General features: G+C 41.1%; 2 protein-coding genes across 6 annotated transcripts in view; one reads left to right on the forward strand and one right to left on the reverse strand.

The window, feature by feature from the left end:
* Nucleotides 1–2,544, forward strand: part of RNF149 (ring finger protein 149) — a 40,328-nt gene extending 37,784 nt beyond the window's left edge. For 2 of the 4 annotated variants that reach the window (XM_078056783.1, XM_036087953.2), the window contains exon 10: nt 1,999–2,544. The gene's annotated coding sequence lies outside the window, so the exon portion shown is untranslated. Of the gene's footprint in view, nt 1–1,698 lie in introns of all 4 variants that reach the window. The other 2 variants (XM_078056784.1, XM_078056785.1) reach the window with 2 other exon arrangements.
* CNOT11 (CCR4-NOT transcription complex subunit 11) lies at nt 1,051–20,762 on the reverse strand. Of its 2 annotated transcripts, XM_036087949.2 has the most exons (7): nt 20,122–20,748; nt 17,047–17,211; nt 7,159–7,311; nt 5,115–5,317; nt 3,757–3,959; nt 2,263–2,359; nt 1,051–2,173 (listed from the first exon to the last, which is right to left on the reverse strand). In XM_036087949.2, exons 1-7 carry the CDS (start codon nt 20,642–20,644, stop codon nt 1,976–1,978), a joined length of 1,542 nt encoding a protein of 513 aa, XP_035943842.1. In that variant the 5' UTR covers nt 20,645–20,748; the 3' UTR covers nt 1,051–1,975. The 2 variants fall into 2 exon arrangements, with proteins under 2 accessions (XP_035943842.1, XP_035943843.1); XM_036087950.2 differs by lacking the exon at nt 7,159–7,311 and having other exon boundaries at nt 20,122–20,762.
* Nucleotides 20,763–22,027: the final 1,265 nt, after the last annotated feature.

Raw genomic sequence — 22,027 nt, forward strand, 5'->3', positions numbered from 1 at the left:
TTTTGCTGGTGTTGTAAATGTAAACCTTTTCTTTTTTATAAAATGTTCCCTAAATATTACTACTGTTCTTTGTAAGTTACTTTAAAATTTTCCCTCTTTCAAGTAAACACCAATAGTGTGATTGTGAAATGATTAGCAGTAGTCAATCTCTTTATTTGCAGAGTCCGTGTTTGTAAATTTATCTGTAACCCCCAAATCAGGATGTGTGGTACTTTTGCAGTTGTGGTGGACACGTACCCATACAACGTGTTGAAAATTTTGAGGCACCAGACACACTTTTCCAGTTGAGGTTGAACAAGAGGACACTTTGCCTTCTTGTTTCAGCTCTGTCAACACTGTGTCCTTTTCCACAGTCTATTTAGTGCCATGTTTTCCAAAATTTTGTACCTTGGTGATTTCACAGTTTAAAATGGCCCCCAAGCATAGTGTTGTCTACTGTTCTCAGCACATGAAGGCTGTGAAGTGCCTTATAGAGAAAATACATGTTAGATAAGCTTTGTTCAGGCATGAGTTACAGTGCTATTGGCCATGCGTTCCATGTTATCAGAGAATCAATAGGTTCTGGAGCCTGAATTTGGGTTGCTTCCACAGTGGTACAAACTTTGCCATTCCAAAAAGTATCTGCATAATGAATGGTTTCTTTTCCCAAACCGAGTATGTAAAACAATGATGTCTTGGGTATGGACAGAAATCAAGGTTGTTAGAATTTTGGAATGTTTAAAGGCATTCCTCGTTACACTGGCTTGGGTTCTTCTTTCCTTTAAGCAAATATATTTACAAACTCCTTATTTTCGTAAAAATAGCTAAGATACAGAATTTCTTATAAATCTAGTGGGAGTGCTGCTCTTTTGCCAATATTACAGGATTGGAACTTATTTGTACTCATTTTAAAGGACACCAAGCCTAGTGGTTTTAACTTTTGCTGAAGGTTAAACTGGAAGGTAATTCTTGTTGAATAGATGATTTCCCTATAAAGAATATGCTTTGGAAGTACCTCAATAAATGAGGAATTTTTCATGGTTTCTTCAAGTAAAAAAACAGATCAGATAATACAGTTCATAAAAAACTTTAATGTAAGGCACTGTTGTCCAAAGTTAAGTGAGGGGTAACAGCCCACATGATGCCACCTTATTCTCCTATGTCACAAACAGGCCATGTGCCCCACCACAGGCAGCAGGTACAGTTCCCACTCAGGAAGAGGTTTTACATGACAGTTCCTCAGTGGTGATATTATCTCCCAAAGCGTGGACTAAAATACTTTTCCTTAAAACAAAAAAATATCTATCTTAGACTAATAACTGAAGAACTAACATCTCGAGGAAAAAAAAACTATACCAGCTATTGTAGTCTCAAAAAAAGGTTTCTAAGAGTTCCCATGTTTATAAGAGGTCCAAGAAATGCATGTATTTTGTTGTCTATTAAGTCCCCAAGACAAGAAAGGATCAAGTTAGAAGCATGTCCTTGGGTCAGACTGTGCTTAATGAGAAATTAGGGGCTATACGCACAAATGGGTTCAAGGGCCAAGCTTCTGTTTGCCACTTAATTCAAAAACATTCAGCTGATTCCATCTCAAGGGCAGTATGACAAATTCTTAAGATATGTCTTCATATACTGTCATTAAATACTTTTAATATTAGAACCTTAAGAAAACTGGATTCTTGATTTATCAGTAGCCTGTAACTTGTGTTTTAAAAACAGGCACTCTGCTCTGCAGTGCTAAAGACCTCATCTACTTGTTTGCAGTAACTTTTTGTGGATAACCGTTACTCCTAATCATCTGCAAGACCCACATTTTCCAAGTCTTACCAAAAATCCATCTCAAGGAAAAAGTCCTCCAGGAAAGGAAAAATTTTGCTTTAAGTAGATAAAGTGGTGTTTATATGCATAGGCCAAGCAATCCACTGAAGGTTCTAACAGTTTTAAAAATTAAGTCACAATACAGCTGAACAATTAATGTGGTGGTTCTGATGAGGTATTATTTTGACATTTTGGTCTCAGAAGGTGTTTCTCCAGTATCCAATGTCTTCAACAACCGGAAAAGGCCAGCAGCTTCTCGTATCCTACTGAATTCAATACAGAATGCCTGCACTTCTATAAACAAGTCCTGCACATTAATAATTTTGTTACGGATCAAGGACTGGAGAAAGACACACACAAGACGCACCAAACGATTCTGGAAAAAACAAAACAAAAAAAATAAATTTATTGTACCCATTTTCTTGGCAGGTATTTATAAAATTTACAAAACTTTCTGTTACTTACCTGCATGTATTTATCCTTAATTTGTTCACAAGTAGAGATGCAATTTGATATATAAAGGTGAATAAATTCAGGAGGTAGATCAACAGCTGTAGTTAGTCTGTTTCATAAAGTTAAAATGTTAGGGCTGTTAAACACTGTTAACCAAAGAGAAATTTTATATTTTATGGTTATTTAGTAAAAATTTCTGATTTATGATCAGTTACCTAGTTTTAAACATATTTATGCAAATAAGCCTGAGTCACCCTGCTTGTTAATAAAGGACACTTCCATTTTTTAAGTCCATACTTGGCATTACACATGGTAATTATTCATTTTTTTTGAACACCACATTTCTGTATGTTTTGGGTTGAATCAGACTTTGTAGTTAATGGTTTTCACACTCTAGTAAGTAACATTTACTAAACCCCAATTAGACCTAAGTGCTATGGAAGGTGGTATATCTGAGAAGGTATAGTTTAGTAAGTAAATAGTATACTATATAACTAAATGCTAAAAAATGGGTTTGTAAGCAGCAGTGTAAATGAAAAGATGGGAAAAGCCTTGAAAGGTCAAATGGCTTACTGAAACCTAGAAGTGTTCCTAATAACGTAGTGAATGATTAGAGGAAAAGCTTGGAATCTGGGATTAATGTGGCATATTTAGGAACACGGTGATTGATAGAGATCTGGATGGAATGTGAGAGAAGGCATGGTGGCATATTAGAGTCTTGAAAAGAAAAGCTGGTATTTTCCAAAGGATTCTGTGGAATGTTTAAGGAAAACAAAAAGATGGGATAGGAATTCCATGTTCATATAAAGGGATGCTATGCTAACTATACACTATAAATTTCCAAAAGAAATTCTAAATTTATTTGCCTGTAGAACCTTTTTCCATAAGGCACTGAGGAGCTACTGCTCCGAGGAACAGTGCTATGGTCACTTGAGATGGGGATGGGTTGGGGTGGGGGGCACAAGGAACAGACCTTGCCCTTGAAATTATTCTCTAGAAAGAATAATGCTGACAAAAAGATGTGGTTATTCTTGGACTAAATACCAAATACTGGTGAAGACAATAATGCTATAAGAATGTAGTGAAAGGGAAGCAGCAAGCACTCAGAGGCAGGTCAATCCAAGGACTGGAGCAGAGGGAAGCCCCTGAAGGAAGTGTGAGTCTACAAAGGGGAAAGACTTGTGCAGGAGAATGCAGAAATGAAGTAGTATATTTTCAACAAGCAGCTAACCAGTTTTGCCACTAACAGAAAATAAAGTTGAAAACCTCATGCTTCCTCCCTCCCCAACCCCAAAAAGAACACTCTCCTATACACGTACTTGTCATCACCTGGCTTCCGGGCAGGCTTTTTCTGACCAGCTGATTAGCTTAAAAGGATATAGTCTTTAGTACAATTTCAAGAAGGTTTAAAAAAAAAATCCTTAGCTTACAATTTGTTGCAAGTTTTTAATCAGGATCTATATTCTCCCGTGCCCCTCCCCCACCTGATTGAGTATAAAAACTTACCGATTTACAACTTCCATTGAATGCAAAGACATGTCCATGTTGACCAGGACCGAAAAATACTCTGTGATCTGGCTTGACTGCATTAACTTCAGCAGCATTTCTATAGCAACTAGAGGGTTGTTTTCCACCAGGTCAGGAAGTTTGGCTGGAGTGAGGCCAATATGATAAACGAGTTTGGGGTCTTTTTCCAACTCACCCAAGAGCTAAATACAACCAAATTTTTAAGAAGAGAGAGGTTCTTGAGTCAAATATTCTCTGTCCTGCCTGTAAAAACAAGCTATAAAATCGTCTGCATTGAACCAACTTCATAAATTTCTTCCCTCAAACCATTAAAATCATGTCTTGATTTTTTAATTTACAACTGAACTGTAAAGACTGTTTATAAACACGCTAGTGATCCGTCCTGGGCGTTAAACCAGACTCAGTACTGCCTGGTTGGATAGAATACTGTCTGCATTGTAACAATATCATCCTTAACTCCTTTGTAGACTTCTTCTGTCATCTGTTAGAACCTAAAATAATTTAGTTGCCACCCCAACCAGCTCCCCAGAAAAGAACAGAGAAGCACGCCAGGTGGAGAACAAATACTTGAGGAGAGAAGCAGGACGGGAAGAGGGAAAGCTGCTCTCTGTACAGTCACAGTGCCTCAGGTGGCAGGACGAGACCGTTCTGGTCCTGCTCACACTATGCAATTCAAATAGGTATCGTCAAAAACATTTCTGCCAAACAAGTCCTTTTTCTTGCCAATTATCTATGCTCTTTCCCCTACCTACCTGCAAATACCAACAGTGGACTATGTTTCAGGATGGCCTAGCAAACAAAGTGAACTATAAACACAGCTATTTGACTTTGAAAAATAACATTTTGGTGGTAGACTGGATTCGAAGGGTCAATATGTCCTCACAAGTTCTAATGTGAAAATATGCAAGCTGGATAAGATTCAAACAGAAAGCACCCGCCAGGTATCCTTGCCTTTCCCCCAGAGGAGTCTACACTTGGGCAGCAGGGGCTACTGTCAGTCTCAGATTCACCACTAACCAGCTGTGTGACAGGCTTGTTTACCTTCCCCGGCTCTCATTTCCCTCCTTTCTAAAATGTTAATAATCTCACTTAGCCTCAGTAGAGTTACTGTCCAGCTTAAATGTAACAATGTATGGAATGTGCCAAAAACATGAGATCTATCTTCTCCCACCAGAGTAAAATGACCAAGGCTGGAGAAGCAGAACAAAGATCCAGAGATCCAAGACTCCTTGGATCCAAAACATTTCTTACTGCTGAGGGCTCCTGTTGACAGGATCATTTATTGTTCACTTATCATGTGGAGGATTAAGGACAAAATGCTTACAATAAATATATACCTGTGTTTGTTGAGGAGAAGATAAGGGGCTTTTGAAGGCTTTAGCCATTATTCGCTTGATCTCCACTCCAGTGCTGTTCTTGACACACATTGATTTGTCCCATTGAATCGCATGGTCAGGCTCTGTTGGATTCAGCCAAGCCAGCTCATCTTCACAAATATGGAGTGGAGGTGGTGGACGAATAAACTCTGGGCGGAAATGGCCTGTAAGGATAACAGGAATGTTTGCTTCTATCAGTAAGCTAACATCTATACACATCTACATAAAACTTTCAGACTTCAAAATCCAAAGCAGAGATGATATAAGAAAGTCAGGGTTTTATTCAAAATACCAACAAAATGAAACACTGATCTAATAACATTATTATTATGCTAGAGACCAAATCTATTTTTCAAGAGAGAAAGGCACTACACCATGATCTGACAATTTTTAATTCAAGCATGATCACCACTCAGAAGCAAAGGATACAACTTCACATACTGGTAAAAGTTCTGATGGGAAAAATGAAATGCCATTTGATCTCATCCTACTCTTGGTTACCACTATTTTACTCAGAGACCACTATTATTTGTACTGGTTTTTTTCTTTGCATCTTATAACCGTGAGGTGGCAAACTGGAGATGAAATGGCAGGAAACAGAAAACTATAGCTGCCTTTTAATGTTTCCAAATGAATCCGGAGATCATAAATCCCTAAATCCACAAATCCCATATTCATTCTCATAAAACAGTAAAAGTACAATGGGAAATTGCAATGACTCAAGACCTCAACTTTTGTGAAACAAGATTATCTCTAAGTTATAAACCCACTAAAATAAATGCTGGCTGGGATTTTTGCTGAACGAATTTCAGACCTCACTCTGGTTTCCACACAGGGCTTAAGATGGCCTATCCCAATCATGGATCCTAGCCCATGCCAAATTTGAGATTAGTTTATTGATAAGGTTTTCTGGGTAAGAATCATCAGTTTATCTTAAACTATACTCATTCTTCACTTACATCACCAGGACTAGTATCTCATCTTTTCAGACCATTTATAGGAAAAAAACAAAATTTTTAACACTTCCTGAGAAGCGCTACTTATGTGATAAGGAAATATTCCTGCAAGGTACAGATGCCTGATGTTTAGCTAGACTCAGTATCTAACTGATTTGCTTTTCACATACCTTTCTGGTGGCTCATGCAACACAAAGTTGTGCCTAAGCAGGTATTAAATAAAAATCAATGTGCCATGGACCTTCAGGCACACTTGTGACTGGCTGAGACTTCAGATATTAAACCCATCTATGCTGAAGATCTGATAATGACATTAAAGTCATGTAAATTTTAAACTCGTGGTAACACTGTAATTTGGAGAACATTTTCTTATTCCTAAGCATAAAGCAAGCCTTCATCATTAAAACCACATAAAAGCCCGTGAAACCAAAAGATGCAGCTGTATTATTTCAAGTTCAGTAGGTATTTTCTTTGAATTAAAGTAAAATAAGAACTGTAAGATCAGTAAAACTTTATAAGGGAGAAGGTAATGAGAGTGATAAGATTAATATAGCACTATAAAAGAAAAAATACATTACAAAAAACTCATTTTAGTAAAACTGGAATTTATATCTTCAGGAATGCTGATAATAAAAAACTTGGTATATACTTTTATTAAAGAAGAAACTAACTTTACTGACCATCTCTACTATGTTCTACTAGACCCTAGGAGATTTCTCACTGAATGCAAGTTTAAGGAGCAACAAAAGGGGCGCCTGGGTGGCTCACTTGTTAAGTGTCTGCCTTCAGCTCAGGTCATAATCCAGGCCCTGGGATTGAGCCCCGCATCGGGCTCCCTGCTTGGCAGGAAGCCTGCTTCTCCCTTTCCCACTTCCCCTGCTTATGTTCCCTCTCTTGCAGTCTCTCTCCCTCTCTCAGAAAATAAATAAAATCTTTAAAAAACAAAAAAAAGGGGGGAGCAACAAAAAATAACACCATGTTTTAAAAAAGCAAAAGTCTCAGGATGCTGGTAAAATAAAACCCAAGTATATAAAATTATATATACCTACTTTCAATAGGTGGCTTTGGTCCACTGACTAAAGCTTCTGTGATTTGAGAGGCAACCGAGCTGTCAAATCCAGAATTAGAAGAGTCTGGGTCTGGGTCACTGAGAATACTAGGGAAGCTAGCCTTACTTTGGGTTGGCAATTCAGACTGGCGTTCTGAAAAAGGATAAAATAAGAGACATTTTTAAATTGAGGGTATCACAAGGAGAAAGAAAAGACAAGCTGCTAACTGGGAAAAGCTGTCTGCAACACATATAAACAAAGGGCAAGATTCAATATAAATATTTTCTTAATTTTTTTTTTTCAAAAACTACAAATCCACCAAGAGCTAACAACACCCACCAACAAGTCAGCGGCAGCTACAGTCAGGCCTCTCAGCCAGTTGTGCTGGGGGCCAGTCCCACGCATCAGAGCACCCCTAGCTGTTGCAGACCAGTCACAACAGGAAGGTACATACAGCCCACACAGGGGATACCTCTACAGTGCCTGGTACTGGTGACCAGGGAGGATTGAGGTACTGGGGTCCTCAGGGCATTTTCTACATAAGGCAACTACTTTCAAGTCCAGGAGATGTAAGTGACATACCTAATATATAGAAACAAACACAGAGAGACAAAATGAGACAGGAATAAGTTCTGAAAAAACCAACATAAAACCTCAGAAAAAGAACTAAAAGGAAACAAGGTAAGCAATCTACCTGATGAAGAGTTTGGGTAATGGTCATAAAAATCCTCACTAGTCTTGAGAGAAGTGAATGAACTCAGAACGAAGTTGAAGAATATAATAACTGAAATGAAAACTACACTAGAGAATCAACAACAGATTAGCAGATGAAGAAAGGATCAGCGATCTGGAAGACAGGTTAATGGAAAGCACCCAAGCTGAACAGCAAAAAGGTTAAAAATTTTTAAATGGGGATTCTGTGACAACATCAAGCATAATGTTTGCATTATAGGGAGTCCCAAAAGAAGAAAGGGGCAGAAAACTATTTGAAGAAATAATCACTAAAAACTTCCCTAACCAAGGGAAGGAAAGAGCCAGGTCCAGGAAGCAGAGAGCCCTAAACAAGATGAACCCAAGAAGCTCCACACCAAGACACATAATTAAAATGTCAAAAAGAGAATCTTAAAGGCAGCAAGAGAAAAGCACATAGTTACATGGGAAACCCCATAAGGCTATCAGATGTTTTTTCAGCAGAAACTGCAGGCCAGAAGGGAGTGGCATGATATATTCAAAGTACTGGGAATAAACACAATCAAGAGTACTTGCCCCAGCAAGGTTATCACTCAGAATTGAAGGACAGACAGAATTTACCAAACAAAAGTTAAAGGAGTTTGCCACCACTAAACTAGCCTTACAAGAAATGTTAAAGGGACTTCTGTAAGCAGAAAAGAAAAAGCCATAATTAGAAGAAAATTACGAAAAAAAAATTCAGTAAAAGCAAACACATACTAAAGGTACTGGATCAATAACTTATAAAGCTAGTATGAAGGTTAAAAGACAAAAATAGTAAAATCAATTATATCTATAATAATTAGATAAAGGGCACAAAATAAAAAGATGTAAAATAGGACAATATGTACGTAAAATGTGGAACAGGGTGGGGGAGTTAAAATGTAGTGCTTTCAGAATGTATTCAAACTTATCCAACCATCAGCTTAATTTAGACTGGTATATACAAAGAATATTCTATATGGACCTCAGTAACCACCAACCAAAAACCTCTAATAGATTCACAAAAACAGAATGGAACCCAAGCATAACATAGCATAAAGTCATCAAGTCATAAGAGAAGAGATCAAGAGAACTACAAAAAGAACCAGGAAACAATTAACAAAATGGCAAAAAGTACGTATCAATGAATACTTAAAAAGTAAATGAACTAAAATGCACATTTACTTTTAAATCAAAAGACATAGGGTGACTGGATAAAAAGACAAGACCTACTTACATGCTTCCTACAAGAGACACAAACATCAGACCCAAAGACACACTGAAATGAAGGTATGGAAAAAGATAGTCCATGCAAGTGGATGGGAGAAAGAAAAAAAAAAAAGAGTTGGGTGGCAATACTTACATTGGACAAACTAAACTTTAAAACAAAGACTGTAGGGGCGTCTGGCTGGCTCAGTTGGTAAAGCGTGGGACTCTTGATCTCAGGGTCCAAGCCCCACGTTGAGCACGGAGCCTACTTAAATGCAACCTAGGTGGCTCAGTTGGTTAAGCGTCTGACTTCGGCTCAGGTAATGATCTCGGGGCTCAGGTCATAATCTCAGGGTCCTGGGATCGAGCCTCGCATCGGGCTCTGTGCCCAGCGGGGAGTCTGCTTCTCCCTGTCACTCTCCCTCTGCCCCTCCCTCCACTCATGCACACGCACTCTCTCTCAAATAAAATTTTTAAAAAACCTTAAATAAGTGTATAGACTGTAACAAAAGATAAAGACACTATAAAATCATAACAGGGACAATCCAACAAGAAGATGTAACAATTGTGAATATTTATGCACCCAACAGAGGAGCACCCAAATATATAAAACAAATATTAACAGACATAAAGGGAGAAATTGACAGTAATACATAATAGTAAGGGACTTTAACACCCCACTCCCATCAATGGACAGATCATCTAAACAGAAAATCAATAAGGAAACAGTGGCTTTGAATGACACACGGATGGATTTAACAGATATATTTGGAACATTCCATCCTAAAACAGAATACACACTCTTTTCAAGCGCACATGGAAAATTCTGCAGAATAGATTACGTATTAGCCCACAAAACAAGTTCAGAAAGACTGAAGTCATACCATGCATCTTTTTTGACCACAATACTAGGAAACTAGAAGTCAACCACAATGAAAAAAACGAAAAGACAAATACATGGAGATTAAGTAACAAACTACAAAACAATGGAAGGGTCAACCAGGAAATAGAAGAAATTTTAAAAAGTACATGGAAACAAATGAAAATGAAAACACAAGAGTTCAAAACCTTCGGGATGCAGGAAAAGTGGTTCCAAGAGGGAAGTTTAGCAATACAGGCCTCCCTCAAGAAGCAAGAAAAATCTCAAACAACCTACCCTTACACCCAAATGAGCTAGAAAAAGAAGACCAAAACCTAAAACCAGCAGAAGAAAGGAAATAAGATTAGAATACAAATAAATGATCAAGTGGAATTTATTCCTGGGTTGCAAGGATGGTTCAGTAGTCACAAAATATCCAACATGATATATCACATTAACAAAATAAAGGATAAAATGGATATGGTCATCTCAATAGATGTAGAAAAAGCATTTGACAAAATTCAACATCTGTTCATGATAAAAACCCTTAACGATGTGGGTATACAGGGAACATACCTCAGCATAATAAAGGCCATGTATGATAAATCCACAACTAACATCACAATGGTGAAAAGCTGAAAGCTTTCCCACTAAGGTCAGGAACAAGACAGGGATGTCCACTATCACCGTTTTTATTCAACACAGTCCTGTCCTAGCCACAGCAGTCAGACAAATAAATAAAAGACCGGTAAGGAAGAAGTAAAACTTTTACTATTTGCAGATGACATGATACTATATAGAGAAAACCCAAAAGACTCCACCAAAAAACTGCTAGAACTGATAAATAAATTCCAGGATACAAAATCAACGTGCAGAAATCTGTTGCATTTCTATACACTAATAACAAAGCAGTGGAAAGAGAAGTCAAGAAAACAATCCCATTTACAACTACACTAAAAATAGTAAGATACCTAGGAATAACTCTAACTAAAAAGCTGAAAGACCTAAACTAAAATACTGAGGAAAGAAACTGAAGATGACACAAAGAAATGGAAAGACATTCCATGTTCATGGATTGGAAGGACAAATACTGTTACTATGTCCATACTACGTAAAGCAATCTACAGATTCAATGCAATCCCTATCAAAATGCTGATAGCATTTTTCACAGAAGTAGAACAGATAATCCTAAAATTTGTATGGAACCACAAAAGATCCCTGAATAGCCAAAGCAATCTTTTGAAAGAACAAAGCTGGAAGTATCAGAGTCTTGGATTTCAAACTACTACTAAGCTATAGTAATCGAAATAGTACAGTATCGGGACAAAACAGACACATGGATCAATGAATGAACAGAATGCCCAGAAATAAGCCCATGCTTAAAGGGCCAATTAATCTACCATAAAGGAGGTAAGAATATACAATTGGGGGAGAAGACAGTTTCTTCAATAAATGGTGCTGGGAAAACTAGACACCTACATGCAAAAGAATGAAACTAGACCACTTATACCATACACAAAAATAAACTCAGAATACTACACATAAGACTTGAAACCATAAAACTTTTTAAGATTTTATTTATTTATTTGAGAGAGAGAGAGCACGTGCACACACACAGGGAGAGGGAGAAGCAGACTCCCCGCTGAGCAGGGAGCCTGAGGTGGAGCTTGATCCCAGGACCTGGAGATCATGACCTGAGCCAAATGCAGACACTTAACAGACTGAGTCACCCAGGCACCCCAAAACCATAAAATTTTTAAAATAAAACATAGGCACTAAACTCTTAGATTGGCTTTGGCAACTTATTTATGGATAAGTCTCCCCAGGCAAGGGAAACAAAAGCAAAAATAAACTGGGGCTACATCAAAATAAAAGCTTTTGTACAGCAAAGGAAACCATAAAACAAAAACCTACTGAATGGGAGAAGCTAATGATGTATATGATAAGGGGTTAATATCCAAAATAAATAAAGAACTCCTACAACACCAAAAAAAAAAAAAATAGATTTAAAAATGGACAGAGGACCAGAACAGACATTTCTCCAAAGAAGATATACAGATGACAGACACATGAAAAGATTTTCAACATCACTAATCACCAGGGAAATGCAAATCAAAACCATCGTAAGATATCACCTCACACCAGTCAGAATAGCTAGCATGAAAAAAACAAATATCAAGTGTTGGTGAGGATGTGAAGAGAAGGAAGCCCTTATGCACTGTTGGTGAGAATGTAAACTGGTGCAGCCTCTCTGGAAAACAGTATGGAGGTTCCTCAAAAACTAAAAACAGAAGTACCACAGGATCCAGTAATTCCACTTCTGGATATTTACCCAAAGAAAACAAAAACACTACTTCAAAAGGACATATGCACCCTTATGTTTATTGCAGCGTTATTTATAATAACCAAGATATGGAAGCAACCTAAGTGTCCATCGATAAATGAATAGGTAAAGATGTGGTGTGTTAAACCACATGTTCGTTACATGTTCATAACATGTTCAACCACATTCATTTAATGGTCTATATATATACACATGCACACACAATGGAATATTGTGAAAAAGAATATAGAAAAAGAATGAAATCTTGCCATTTGTGATATGGATGGACCTAAAACGTACTGTGCTAAATGAAGTCCAACACAGAAAGACAAATACTGTATGATTTCACATCTATGTGGAATCTAACAAAACAAAACAAAACAAATAAAAACCAGAAAGAGACCCCTCAATAGAGAACAAACTGGTGGTTGCCAGAGGGGAGGGAGGCAGGAGGATGGGCAAAATAGGTGAAGGGGATTAAGAGGTACAAACTTCCAGTTACAAATAAATCATAAGAATGAAAAGTACAGCATAGGTAATATTGTTAATAATACAATAACTTGGGGCGCCTGGGTGGCTCAGTCGTTAAGCGTCTGCCTTTGGCTCAGGTCATGATCTCAGGGTCCTGGGATGGAGCCCCACATGGGGCTCCCTGCTCAGCGGGAAGCCTGCTTCTCCCTCTCCCACTCCCCCCGCTTGTGTTCCCTCTCTTGCTGTGTCTGTCAAATAAATAAAATCTTTAAAACCATAACTTTGTATGGTAAGAGATGGTAACTACACTTAATGTGGTAACTGAATAAATGCATAGAGCTGTCAAATCACTAATATTGTACACCTGAAACTAACGTAATACTGTATGTCAACTGTACTTCAATTTTTTTTTTTTTTTAAAGATTTTATTCATTTATTCGACAGAGAGACACAGCGAGAGAGGGGACACAAGCAGGGGAAGTGGGAGAGGGAGAAGCAGGCCTCCCACTGAGCAAGGAACCCGATGCGGGACTCGATCCCAGGACCCCGGGACCATGACCTGAGCTGAAGGCAGACGCTTAACGACTGAGCCACCCAGGCACCCCGAAGTTTTTTTTTTAAAAAGCAACCCCTACAGGGGCGCCTGAGTGGCTCAGTCGTTAAGCATCTGCCTTCAGCTCAGGTCATGATCCCAGGGTCCTGGGATCGAGCCCTGCATCGGGCTCCCTGCTCAGCGGGAAGCCTGCTTCTCCCTCTCCCACTCCCTCTGCTTGTGTTCCTGCTCTCACTGTCTCTCTCTGTCAAGTAAATAAATAAAATCTTAAAAAAAAAAAAAGCAACTCCTACAAATCAGTTTTTTAAAAAAGAAAAAATGGGCTGACTTCAAGCATTTTATTTAAAAAAAAAAAAGAAAGCTTGAATGGCCAATAAACACCTGAAAAGATGTTCAACCTCATGGGGGGGCGGGGGTCAGTCAAAACACAAGATACTATTACACACCCTCTTACACACCCTCCAGGTTGACAAAAATTAAGCCTGAGATTATCAGATGCAGAGAATGTCAAGTAAGTAGCACACTGCTAATGGGAATGAAACATGGCACAGCAACTCTGGAAAACAATCTGCCATTAGCTAGTCAAGTTACATGTGCTTATCTTTCTCTCTACAAGAAACACTTACACACGTACACCAGAAGAATGTACCAGAATGTTCATAGCAACATTATGTCCATCAACAGTAAAATGGATACAGAACTTGGTATTCCATTGTATGAATGTCACAACAACAATGAAAAGCCACCACAATTCATCAACATGGATTCACCTTACAACTAACACCCAAAAGAACACAGTATGATTCCACATATACACCAAGTTTAAGAACATCCAAAGTTAAACTACAGGCATGTACAGAGGGGAGGGCTATAAAGTAAATCATGAATGATTACCACAGAAGTGAGCTTAGTGATGGGGGAGAAGGAGAGCAGCTAGTAAGAGAAACACACAGGGAACCTCTAGGTCCTGAAACTATTCCATTTCTTAACCTAGATGATGGTTGCTCAAGGGCCACTTTATAATTCCTTAATATATGCAGGTTTTATGAATTGCATATTTCAGATTTTGTAATTTTGAAAACACGGCTAAATTCCTGATTCCTTAAAGAGCTACCTGTGTTAATAAAAAACCATCGATCCAATTGAAAAATGGCCACACATGAAAGATGCCTTAGACCTATAACATGTTCAACCCACTTCATTTAATAGGAAAAATGCTAATTAAAATTATCCTGAGATGCTGTTTTCTCTGACTGCTAAAGTACAGAAAATTAACATACTCTTGACCAAAATGTAGAAAAATGTTTAAATTGGCACACTGTGTGGTAAACTAGTAAGTGCAGGTTGTTTGTCAGGAATTTTTAATAAAACCTCTGAAATGAATACTGACATTGTTAACAGGGTAAAAGTGCCCCTTGTGGTTACTTCTGTTTAGCTTGTCTGCTTGTTTATTTAAAGTTAAAAAAATGCAGGGTGCCTGGGTGGCTCAGTCGTTAAGCATTTGCCTTCAGCTCAGGTCATGGTCCCAGGGTCCTGGGATCGAGCCCCATATCGGGCTCCCTGCTCCGCTGGGAGTCTGCTTCTGCTTCTCCCTCTCCCCCTGCTTGTGTTCCCTCTCTTGCTGTGTCTCTCTCTGTCAAATAAATAAATAAAATCTTTTTAAAAAAAACTGCATCCTCCATAAATAACCTCTGGTCCATGGATCCTACTACAAGACATGAATTGCAGGCCTCTGCAAAGGTGATCTGTGGTAGCCAGCTCCAGAAAAGATAGGTATATCACTTTTTTCCCCTGGTACTTATAAAAATGAATGGATTGGGACATCTTCAATCTGGGTAGGGGACAGCAAGCAGCAAGCTTAGCCACTTTACCAAGCTCTCTCAAGACTAACTCTAGCGGGGCGCCTGGGTGGCTCAGTTGGTTAAGCGACTGCCTTCAGCTCAGGTCATGGTCCCAGGGTTCTGGGATCGAGCCCCGCATCGGGCTCCCTGCTCGGCACGAAGCCTGCTTCTCTCTTTCCCACTCCCCCTGCTTGTGTTCCCTCTCACTGTCTCTCTCTGTCAAATAAATAAATAAAATCTTTAAAAAAAAAAAGACTAACTCTAGCACATATTCCTTTCTGGGCTTGATATACTTCAAAACTTTGAGAGACTAACTCAAGTCATTGTAAGGGAGGTCAGATCTGATTCTCACTTTATTGAATACAAAGCTAGAACCCTCAGAATATATATCCCTTCTGAAGATAAGGTGACTGAAACTGCTTGTCACCTCTGTACCCTGCTTTCATACAATCTTTAAAGAAATAATCATTGTTTTGGGGCGCCTAGGTGGCTGAGTCAGTTAAGCGTCTGCCTTCGGCTCAGGTCATGATCCCAGAGTCCTGGGATCGAGCCCCGCATCGAGCTCCCTGCTCAGCGGGAAGCCTGCTTCTCCCTCTCCCACTCTGAAATAATAAAAATCTTAAAAAAAAAAAAAAAATCATTGTTTTATTTCTGTGAATAGATTGTATCTAGCACTAATGACTAATGAGTATTTCTGCGTACCTTCAGTCTTAAAAGTCTTAAAAAGATTTGTCTTGGGACGCCTGAGTGGCTCAGTTGGTTAAGCGTCTGCCTTCGGCTCAGGTCATGATCCCAGGGTGCTGGGATCGAGTCCCACATCGGGCTCCCTGCTCAGCCGGAAGCTTGCTTCTCCCTCTGTCGGCTGTTCTCTCTCTTTCTCCCTGACAATAAATAAAGTCTTAAAAAAAAAAAAAAGATTTCTCTTGGTTTCATAAAATAATCATTGTTATACTGTTGATACCCAGGAGTTAAAAAGTGAGGTTCAGAGGTTCAGAATGCTCCAAGGAAAAAGTAGTTTATTGAACAGTGTCACCTTATATAAGAAACCAAATGTAACAGATGCATTAAGTCTAAGAAGGATGGGGAACTGTCAAAATTAATACTGCAGCTCAATCACAAGGTCAAGGGTTCACAATTTTGCCTATGTATTAGAATTTCCCTAATGAATCACTCTCAAATGGTATAAGACCCATTTCATCCATATTTTTGCTCAGAGCAGTCAAGTGAAAGGTGCCTCTTTACCTACCCTTCTCAGAGAGGCTCTGTCTGACCATCCAGGTCAAGAAAGTTCCTCTATTTTCTACCACAACATGCTTTTGCTTCAAGAGAACCCACTTGTTAATTTATACGTGTAACACAGAAGGTGCCCAAGCAATCCTGAAACGTAGGACACGGGAGGTTGAACACATCCTGACTTCAAAACTTACTACAAAGCTACAGTAATCAAACGTGGGGAAGTAGAATATAGACAAAGCAATGATCATAGAATAGAAAGCCCAAAAATAAACCCTTCCATTTAAGGTCAAATAATTTTCAACAAGGGTGCCAAGAGAAATCATTTTGACTATTCAGAGTTCCTTGGGATTCTGTATGAATTTTATGATGGGTTTTTCTATGTCTGCAAAACACATTGTTGGGATTTTAACAGAAATTGCACTGACATCAGGAAAATTTTTTTAAACCTACTAAATTTTATCCAGCATTCTTCTTAAATTGGAAAGCAATCAATTCAAGTGAAAACTCAGAATGAATTTATATGCCATATTAGCAAGGATCCAGTACTAAAGCTATGTTTTTCATGGAAGTTACTAAGTTTTAGCACAGTTAAAAAGACCTTCATTTTAACTGGAGAACCTCAAAAAAAAAAAAAAAAAAAAGCCTAATGCTACCACACAAGAATACCAAACCACCAATTCCTTACCAGCCAAGGCTAGCTGAAGTCCACTAATGTCCACAGATTGGCCCATGTTTCCAACGTCCATCAATGCAATCTGTCGGGGTGTCTTTTTGAAGAGTTCTCTTGGGGGTGCCAGCATCAGCTGGGAAAGAAAAAACTTTTCTGGTGGAGTTATAGGAGGCAAAAATCCTGTAAACAAAAACATATAACAATTTCTCCAATGGTTATTTTTGGAAAATTAACTTGACTCTGGTAAAATTAGCATTTGCGACTTGCCATCTCCACTCACATAAAGACAAAATTATAATTTTCAGTTAACCAAATACATACATTTATGAAAATGTAATTAAATATGCCATTTGAAATTCTCGGATTTGTGGCAGTATCAATGGAACTTAAGTTTTTCTTAACTATTAAAAACTTTGTTTCCAACATGCAAAGGCTAAAGCTTACACATGCAAGCAAAAACAAATAAAAAAGCTAGTGCTCAGAAATGCTTCTCTTTCTCCTCTGCTGCTGTGAGCAACTGTACCAGGTGAAGAGACGAGGAAGCATCCACAGCACAAACACATCTCATACCCGCTTCAGTGCACAGTGCAGCCACAAAATTCCCACAGTGCTGAATGCTGTTGCCTTCTGCCCCACATTCAGTTGCTCACCAAGCCTCATCCATCCCACAGCAGCATTGTGGCTAGGTTCTGTTCCCTCATCTCCATCCCCTCCCCGACCCTCCCCTCTCGCCAGGATTCCAGGCCAGCCTTCCTCATTTCCCCAGCTCCCAGTTTTGACTCCTGCCCACCAACCCATCACCCACAGTCCACACTCCCACTTACCACTCAGTTATATTTCTAGGTACAAATCTGCTCACCATACTTAACCTGTTTACACAGAATTAAACCCAAAATTCTGCACCATTATAAGACCCTTCATCCTCTAGTCCTGACCCACTTTCCCAATCTCATCTCTTGAACTCCCCTCTAACCCACATATCCTACACTCCAGTTGCACAAAATCTCCCAGGTTCTCGAATTCCTGATTTCAAAACATCCAATATACCCAGTTCTTTAAGAATACCTGACAGGGCCACACACTTCCCTCACAACCCCCCACCCCATCTCTAATCAATAGCCAGCAAAAACATTACTCCCTCTGAGAATGTCTCCAGCCACAAAGGTAGCTGTTCATCTGTGCCACCAAGCATTTCGTATGTGACATCTAGCACAACACTTACTACATTGGCTTATGACTACATTTATGTCTCCCCAACCAGAATGCAAGCTTCTTGAGTGCCGGGAAGCCGTCTTATTTACATCTAGATACATTCTCAATCCTAGCTCTGCATCAGAATCACCTGAAAAACTTTAAAAATATATCCATGGGCGCCTGGGTGGCTCAGTCGTTAAGCGTCTGCCTTCGGCTCAGGTCATGATCCCAGGGTCCTGGGATCAAGCCCCACATCGGGCTCCCTGCTCAGCGGGAAGCCTGCTTCTCCCTCTCCCACTCCCCCTGCTTGTGTTCCCTCTCTTGCTGTGTCTCTGTGAAATAAATAAAATCTTTAAAAAAAAAAAAAAAAAAATATATATATATATATCCATTAGATGCTCACTCTAGACATACGATACAAGCCTTTGATGTTGATATTCTGTTTTCTATTTAACGAAAGTAAGGATAATAATGGTTAAGAATTATTATAAATACTTTTATTCCTCATGATAACCCTATCAGCTTGGAATTATTATTATCTGCATTTTATAAACAAAGAAACGGAGGCACAGAGAGGTAAAATAACTATCCATGGAGTCCTTCCTTGGCAAATTTGTTTACAATGCAGTCGATGGTCTGAATCTAGGTTTAGACTCCCGGCATTTGAGAATGACCACAAGTCATCCTCCTTTTGCTTAACCTGGCCTTCAGAATTCAAACAGTTCTCTGAGTAAATCCCACACTGTCCCCATTCTCTGCTAAGGGCCCCCTAGGATGGTGGGTTTTGACCTCCCATGCTACGTTCCATTACTTTCTGGGCATTCTCAAACTTCCTGAAAGCCTAGTTCAGTACTAGTACCATAAGGGCATCTTCTCCAACACGAGGTTTGCCCCTCTTACATAAGAGCAGTGCAGGAAACCAACCAGAAGATGCTTTAGATCAAAGGGGATGCCAAGCATGAACACCAACTAGCTTACAAGGTAGAAGTCCTCCTGTGCTAATGAAAAACTTGGTATTATCTCAAAATCCACTGCCTCCACCTTTTATCTCTCTGTATAGTGGCCCCTATCTATACAGTGCTCTTTTTCCCACTGATTTAGTACTGTGAGATCAAACTGTTCCCCACTTCTACCTACTTCCCCCAGTACACTGGTCTTTGTCTTAGTTTTCCAGGTACCCCTATCACTAATCACCATCCCTTCAGTGCCCTTCTCCTTTCCTGGCTCAGAGTCTTCTCCCAAAGTCAAGTCTCATGAAGAATCTGAGTTATTAAAAAGAAAAAAAAAAAAAGTCAGCCTCGAATGAAACCCACTGATCTGATCTCAACAATACTGCACAATACACATTTTACATAACGTCCAGTAGTCATGCGTTTTCTAACTTAGGCCGTGAACTCGAGACTACCTTCTATCCTCTCCCCCATCACATCATCCAGGGACACGCATCAGACCAACGAAGGTGGCTGCAAAGTCCTTAAACACCATTTAATGTCTATTTCCGCCTAACAACTTCTTCGGGTTCTGAACGACTTCTAGTTACTCGACTGTGACTTAAAACCGGGAGCAGAGTGTCTTTCGTCACACACCTCAGACGTGCTCTACAGTAACGAAGTGTGAATGAGTTGCTGAAACTGTTAAGCCCCACTCAGCTGCGTGATTTGACGGCCCGTACAGTGGAGAGGAATAACTTGCGGTGCCCTGAATCTGTAATTAAGCTACCACTTCTCCATACTTCGCGGGGGGAGGGGAATTAGATCATTTCAAAAGGAGACCATTTCACTTGCGGATGAACTCTCGCACAAGCGCAGGCGGAAAGTGCCCCATCTAGCCACAGCGCACACCTGGCTTCGGGGGGGAGGGGCCGCCCGGGCGAGGGGCGGCGCGCCTCGGGCGTACCTGAGAGCGGCGGCCTGTCGGGCTCCTGGCCGCCGCGGGCTGGCGGCGCCGGGTTGAGCAGGTGCGCGAAGCTGGCGGCAAAGGGGTTGGCGGCGAGCGGCTCCGTGCGGTACATCTCCCAGAGCAGGTAGAGCGCGGTGAGGCGTTGCGCCGCGCTGGGCAGCAGGTCCGGCTGCTGCAGCAGCATGACGAGCACCGAGCCCAGGCGGAAGTGGTCGGCCTTGCTGAAGTAGTGGTGGAAGGCGGTGGACAGGCCCTCGAAGGTGCTGCCGCCGCCCGCCTCCTCCGAGATGATGCTCAGCAGGCTCGAGAGCTCCTTCGGGGTCAGGCTCATCCTGCCCGCGGGCCCCCCCGGGCCTCCACTGCCCGGCCCGGGGCCGCCTGCTCCGCCTCTGCCCCCGCCGCCGGAGCCGGAGCCTCCCGGGCCGCTCCTGGACGCCGACCCCGCCGCTTCCCGGGCACCCCTTTGCTCCGCGGCGGTGAGTAGCCGGCCAGACGCCGCGCTCACCCCGCCACCGGGCATCAACCTCGTCCGCCTGCCCTGCTCCCCGGCCGGAGTGGCCCTGGCGCCGGCTCGCCCCGTCCCCCACGGCCGTAAAGCGCGCTGATACACGACAGCGTCGCAAACAAAACACGTCGGGGAAGCCAGACCGCCGCAGAGCAGAGGGGCAGCCCGGAGCGAACGCGAGGCGGGTAGAGCGAGGCCAGGGAGAGGATCCGGAGTCGCTGGGTGGGCGGGGTGAAGCGGCCGGAAGTGCGATGGGGGCCTGCGAGGTTCTGGCCTAGTGCTGCGGGGGTCCTGCCGCGAGACCGCCCGGCGCTGGGGGGCGCGGTCTGCTCCTCGGCGACCCCAAGCGGACCTCCTAGCAGTCCCCGAGGCAGAGCCTGGCACCGGACGGTCCCGGTGAATGTGCGCCACGTTATCGTTTGGAAGAATGCGTCTCAGATTCTGGTTTTCTCAATATACCATACGTGACTGTTCCTGAGTTAAACTGTTTAAATGCGAGGCACCGAAAGAGGACATTTCTCATAACCGAAGTTAATTTCCAGTCTTAAATCCTTTTTGCACTTGAGTTTTTGTACATGGTTATTTTAACAGGATTTTGAGAAAATGTTTCCAATAAATACTCATGTACAAAATTGTTGTGCAGCTTTTTACTTTTTCTGCCCGAAGGCTCTGATTCTGGGCCTTGACTGTGTTTGGAAGCCCCCGGGGGAACCTTTAGGAATAGTAACCTCAGACGCGAAAGACGATGGCTCGGGTATTAAAAAAATAAAAACACCTCCCCAGGTGACTCTAATGTGAACTCTGGGCTGAATCCTGAGTGGCGTTCCCCAGACTTGTCCAGTTCTTCCCTAGACCTAAAGGAACATAGAGGATTTCCCCCGCGATTTCCACGAGACAGGTTTGGGAAATCCGGTCTGCGCTGAAAAATGCTAGCAGCTCAAGAGTCAGTTAAGCGCCACCTTCATCTAAAGTAAAACTGAAGGGAGAGAACTGGCTGGATCACCAGTATGCAAATTATGAAGGCTTCTTCAATTTACTGCTAGATTACCCATTAGAAAGGTCTTGCCAAGACATTTGTTTTTTTGTTTTAAGTGGAGCCCAATAGGAACTTAGGTGCCTGAGTTCAAGACTTGAGCTGACATCAAGAGTTGGACGCCCAACTGACAGCCACTCAGGCGGCCCTCAAACAGCCTTTCTTTTTTTTTTTTTTTTTAAGATTTTATTTATTTATTCATAAGAGAGAGAGAGGCAGAGGGAGAAGCAGGCTCCCCGCTGAGCAGGGAGCCCGATGCGGGACCCGATCCCAGGACCCTGGGATCATGACCTGGGCCGAAGGCAGAAGCTTAACCATCTGAGCCACCCAGGCGCCCCCAAAACAGCCTTTCTAACAGCAGCAAA

This window comes from Halichoerus grypus, chromosome 10, assembly GCF_964656455.1.
Source record: "Halichoerus grypus chromosome 10, mHalGry1.hap1.1, whole genome shotgun sequence".
NCBI lineage: Eukaryota > Metazoa > Chordata > Mammalia > Carnivora > Phocidae > Halichoerus > Halichoerus grypus.